The 5,431-nt window shown below is 37.9% G+C and overlaps 1 protein-coding gene across 1 annotated transcript in view; it reads right to left on the bottom strand.

The window, feature by feature from the left end:
• Window positions 1-1,867: 1,867 nt before the first annotated feature.
• The window catches only part of LOC106868305 (poly(A)-specific ribonuclease PARN), a 68,877-nt gene continuing 65,313 nt past the window's right edge, over window positions 1,868-5,431 (bottom strand). The window contains exon 20 of the mRNA XM_014913496.2: window positions 1,868-2,099. Within this exon, the coding sequence (XP_014768982.2) occupies window positions 1,883-2,099 (217 nt within the window). The 3' untranslated portion in view covers window positions 1,868-1,882. The remainder of the gene's footprint in view (window positions 2,100-5,431) is intronic.

The raw sequence follows: 5,431 nt of genomic DNA, 5'->3' as shown, positions 1-5,431 counted from the left end.
TAATCAACCATGTGCATTCGTGGTCAAATGTGTTCTTACGGTTGTTTTTCATGCAATAAACCAACTGACATGAGAAACTACTAGGAAAAGGTAGTTGCAGCAAAAAAGTGAAAATAAAGCAACTAAATAACTGGTGATTATTCAATTTTCTGAAGATATTCTCAACAAAATTCATTTGAAAGAAAAGACTAATTGATTGCTTATAAAACATGAAAAATTTGGGGGGTTACATCTAAAACCTTGCCTAACGTTTCTCATCCAACTTATAAAAATAAGCGGTATTTGCAAAGAACATGCCTTATGTTATTTTATTGCACATTGTGTTATTTCACCCCTGAGTTTCAACTCTTTTTGTGTCAGTTTTTTTAGAGAAGAGAGACTTTCCTAAGCATTTTGCATCTTTATTGAATAGCAGTTTCTGTTTGCTTGTCCATCGGGTGATTAAAACTGTCATTCATATTTTCATTCGAAACTACTGTTACGTATCACGTTGTTCTTACCACTATGCCAGTGAAAATCGAAATAAAATATGTAAAGCAACAGTCGTCAAATGCAAAAACCAAAGAACTGTTTATTGCTTAAATATCACTTGCAATATTCACTTTGGAGATAAAACAGTGTTCAGTCTGACGTATAGGTGTCAACATGAGGTATGTACTATGGAAGAATACATCGTGCTTATCCTAACGTGAAAGTGTTTGAGTGCAAAAAGTTTAAGGTTGATTATGATGTTCGATTCCACCGGAAGTTGTATATATTGTGGGCTGAACAGCTTACCTTCATTTTCTTGGCCTCTTGACAATTTTGAAAAGGTTCACTGTGTTAAGATTCTCTATCAATCATTTTTCCTTATTTAGAAGAAACAGTCAACAGTTTTAACATCTCAGGAATCTTTAATGCTCTAACCAAAAGTAACAACTCCATACAATCACCAAACATCTCCACAACTTAACACCGTCCGAGTTAACCCTCTTCACCTATACAAACCGTCCAATGGAAGGTGGGGGGGGGTGCCAGCAAGTATATATATATATATATATATATATATACACACACACACATACAGGGTGGGTGGAAAGTAACTAGGCATTAGAAATTGCTTATAGAATTTTTAGTATCATTGAAGTCATGACGAAAACATTTTCTAAACAAGCAACACTAATGGGGATTTCTTATCTTCTAGTTTCTTATTTTCCAGATGGCCAGTCACTTGACTGTTGAGGAGTGAGCTAAGATAGCAGCATGCTATGAAGTGTGGAATTCCATTGTTTTGGTTCAGAGATGGTGGCGTGCATGGAAAGGTAAGCCTGCAACACTACGTCTGGAGACAACAAAAAGATGTCACGCAAAGCTGATGATCACAGGCTCTGTGAATGATGCAAGAAGTGACTGTCCAACCACATCCCAATCAGTGGAGGACATGCAGGAAATATTTAATTGCAGCCCACAAAAATCAACATATCAAACAGCTTGTGAAAGTGGACTAACAAGACACATAATATGTACAGTGTTGCATAAAGAATTTAATTTTTGTCCATGGAAACCCCATTATGTGCAGGAGCTAAAACCTGAAGACTGTGGCTACAGAAGTCCAGATCTTACTCCATGTGATTTTTACCTGCGGGGTTACATAAAAGCTTAAGTGTACAAGACAAAACCTCACACACTGGAGGACTTGGAGACACGGATTCAGGATGTTCTCAATGATATCCCAGATGATGTCCTTCAGAAGGTTGTTCACTTTATCCCTGGCCATTTGAGGTGCTTACATTGAAATATGAAGATTTACTTTCAGCTTCCCATGTAATAAAGAACATGTATCATTGGTTTCTGTAAATTTGTAAAAAAAATATGGATTTTATTACCAATTTTTAATGCCTCCTTACTTTTCATCTATGCTGCATATATATATATAGATATATATATACACACACACTATATATATATATAATGAAACACACACACACACATATAAATATATAAGCTTGAACTCACTTTCTTTGGATGTCCAATCGTCATTAGGAGATTCTTCAGACAGGCGTCTCTTCAGCTCATCCGGTCTGGAAGATCCAGTTCTTGGATTGGCACTGCTCTCTCGACTGTAACAAAAACAATCACACTTTCTAACAAAAGCATAAATTTGGAGTGAGAGGTTAGTTGAGTACACCAGCAGAAAGAGTACAACATGTCCACGTCACACTGCAGTCCTCCAGTATAGTCCATGATATATCATATCTAGACCTCCTACCCCTGGTCCCAGTTCTCCACTGGTAATTTATCAACCCCCGAAAGGATAAAAGGCAAAGTCAAGCCTGGCAGAATTTGAACTCAGAATGTAAAGACAGATTTAAAGTTGCTAAGCATTTTTCCCAGCTTGCTAACAATTCTGCCAGCTCACCAGCTTAATAATTATAATAATAATAATAATAAAAAGTTAAGTGATTTTTAAATTCTCAATCGCAGGATAATGCTAATAATATAGCCTGAACAGGATAAACTACCCCTATTTTGCATAAAAAAGTGTAGGTGGTTAGCTGTGGGACTCGAACTCACATCTCTGTGATTACGCGTCACGATGCTCTGACCGATTGAGCTAAACACCCCCACTACAGATTCCTCTGCAAATTTAAGATGTATAGAAATCTTGCTTTATGAGACGCTATCATATGTTAAATTCAAATTACGATAAACGTAAATAAACAAACGAAGTTTGCTTTTAGAAGTGTTATGTTAATTAAACAGTTAATAAACATTTGTTAATTTCTGCACAAAAAAGTAACAAAGGAAAAAATAAAAGTTATTATAACAATTTTAACTGAACATTAATTACACAAACAGTGTTAATGAGTGTTAATTAAATAGCAGCATGGAGTTTGTGATGTTGCTTGGGTTTGTATAGATTTCACACACACACACACACACAGTGCAAGTGGTTGAGTCTTCTACAGATTAGTGAACCATTAATGTAACCTTCAGGCAGACTCAACAGAATATCTGTGAGTCAATGCTGAGCTCTTTGACTCAGGTTCAGCTCATGACAAGCTTCTACATAGTTTTGTCCGACTCAAGTTTTGCTCACAAGGCCAATAACACCACCACCATCACCATCACAACAACAATGCAAACATGTTTATAGTCAACGAAACATTATTGAGTGAGAGAGCAGTGCATGCCATTGAAGTGACACTGAGGTACAAATATATGAAGCCCAATAAACCCGTCATAACTACCTGTCTGAAAAGGGTACACCAGGCACATGCATCACAACCATGTGCACGCAACATGGTCATCTCATATCAAGATAACCAGCACATGAACTTGTAGGAGAGGTCCAGTTAGAATTTTCTTCAGGTCGAGTAGCCCATCTCTCTCGAAAGGTCCCTGAATAAGATTTGTATAAGGATGATGAAACACTTTTGTTTCCAGAGATTAATTATTCAAACCCCAAAGAACTCCTCTCAACACATAGCTATGATGCTCCTCCACTGTTCCTGCTTATGATCAGAGATGTACATATTGTCAGCCATCAAGAGACATGCTCAAGTGGTTAAGGTCAAACAACTGACAAGCAAATCTGTGGTATTGAGCAAAATATTTGCTGTAGCCTATTTTTTGTATTAAGAAAAAACATCCACATAACACTTCCAATCAGTTAAGATCAGAAGCCATGAGAGCCAGTGCCTGGTACTACATCAGGGCTATTATTATTATTATTATTATTATTATTATTATTATTATTATTATTATCATCCTCTCCTTCAAACACTCATGTTTCGAAATCAACGGAAGTGACCATCTTCATCATTATTATTATATTAACCCTTTAGCATTTAATCTGCTTATATCCGGCCCAAATATTCAATCTGTTTTATGTTCAAACTGGCCAGATCCTGCATCTCACACCCACCCTACAATGTCCTTTTGAAAATATACAATCACATCATTGAAATTTCAAGGCTACAACATGGTAAATGATTAGTTGAAAACAATGCAAATAAACAAACATTACATTTTACACAGTAATGTGAATGCCTAATGAGTTACATATTATTAAAAGAAATTATTATTATTATTAATATCATGTGATTTCCATCTATCACCTGTGTCCAACTGTGTTGTTGCCTTATATGAAAGGGGAAAGGGTGCAGGAGGGGAATATGGGATAGTCGTTTGTGTAGCCAACCATTCTGGTTCTGTGATACCAAATTAATAGAAGTAGTGGGAGGGGAGTGTCTAGGACCATGTAGCAACAATAGCAGCATCAAGAAAGACTGTAGAGATGCCCAAGCCAACAAAGGACTCTAGATTACGGGGACAGAGTATATCTTGCCAACATGTGAAATTTCATCCATACTCAATTACTCTCTAAGCATGGAAATTAACTTTGGGAGATTAACACCGAATTTCTTCAAATTCTCTCCAGTTTTCTTAAAGAGTTAATAACAATTGTTGCTGGGTTTCTATATTCTTTCTCTGACTGCTTTTCTACTCAAGTGCCATACCAACAACCAGTATGTAGCTGCCTGTCCCCATCCCTCTCTCATTACCACCTTTCCTATCACCATCTCACACTGGTTCTTTTTATTTCTCTTCTGTCAACTTCATTACTTTGAATGAATGAAAACAATGTAGACTCTCTAACGTTGGTGAAGACATGACACCCTCTCCTGTGATGGTTGTCAATATCAAACGTATCCAGAGCGTGCATGCATGTCGTTAAGATTTTCACTTTGTAATAATTGGGCTTGGATACAATGTCATCATCATCATCATAGGCGCAGGAGTGGCTGTGTGGTAAGTAGCTTGCTTACCAACCACATGGTTCTGGGTTCAGTCCCACTGCGTGGCACCTTGGGCAAGTATTTTCAACTATAGCCTTGGGCGGACCAAAGCCTTGTGAGTGGATTTGGTAGACGGAGACTAAAAGAAGCCTGTCGTATTTATGTGTGTGTACATGTTTGTCCCCCCAGCATCGCTAGACAACCAATGCTGGTGTGTTTACATCCCCATAACTTAGTTCGGCAAAAAAGACCGATAGAATAAGTACTAGGCTTACAAAGAAAAAGTCCTGGGGGTTGATTTGCTCGCCTAAAGGCGGTGCTCCAGCATGGCCGCAGTCAAATGACTGAAACAAGTAAAAGAGTAAAAGAATTTAACATCCATTTTCCATGTTGGCCTGGGTCAAATGGTTTGACAGAACTGATTAGCCAAGGAGCTGCACTAAATTCCAATCTGATTTGGCATTGTTTCTATGGCTCGCTGGCTTTCCTAAAGCCAACCACCCCAAGACTGTAGTGGGTGCTTTTTACATGCCACCAGCATGGGTGCCAATTATGTGAGACCAGCATTGGCTGAACAGGTCTACATGAGCATGGTATATCGCCAAAGGTCTCAGTCACCTGTCACTGCCTCTGTGAGGTCCAAAGCTCAA

Source organism: Octopus bimaculoides, chromosome 29 (assembly GCF_001194135.2).
Source record: "Octopus bimaculoides isolate UCB-OBI-ISO-001 chromosome 29, ASM119413v2, whole genome shotgun sequence".
NCBI classification, from domain to species: Eukaryota; Metazoa; Mollusca; class Cephalopoda; order Octopoda; family Octopodidae; genus Octopus; species Octopus bimaculoides.
Note: the sequence above shows the minus strand (reverse complement) of the source record. Positions and strands in the feature narration are given on the sequence as shown.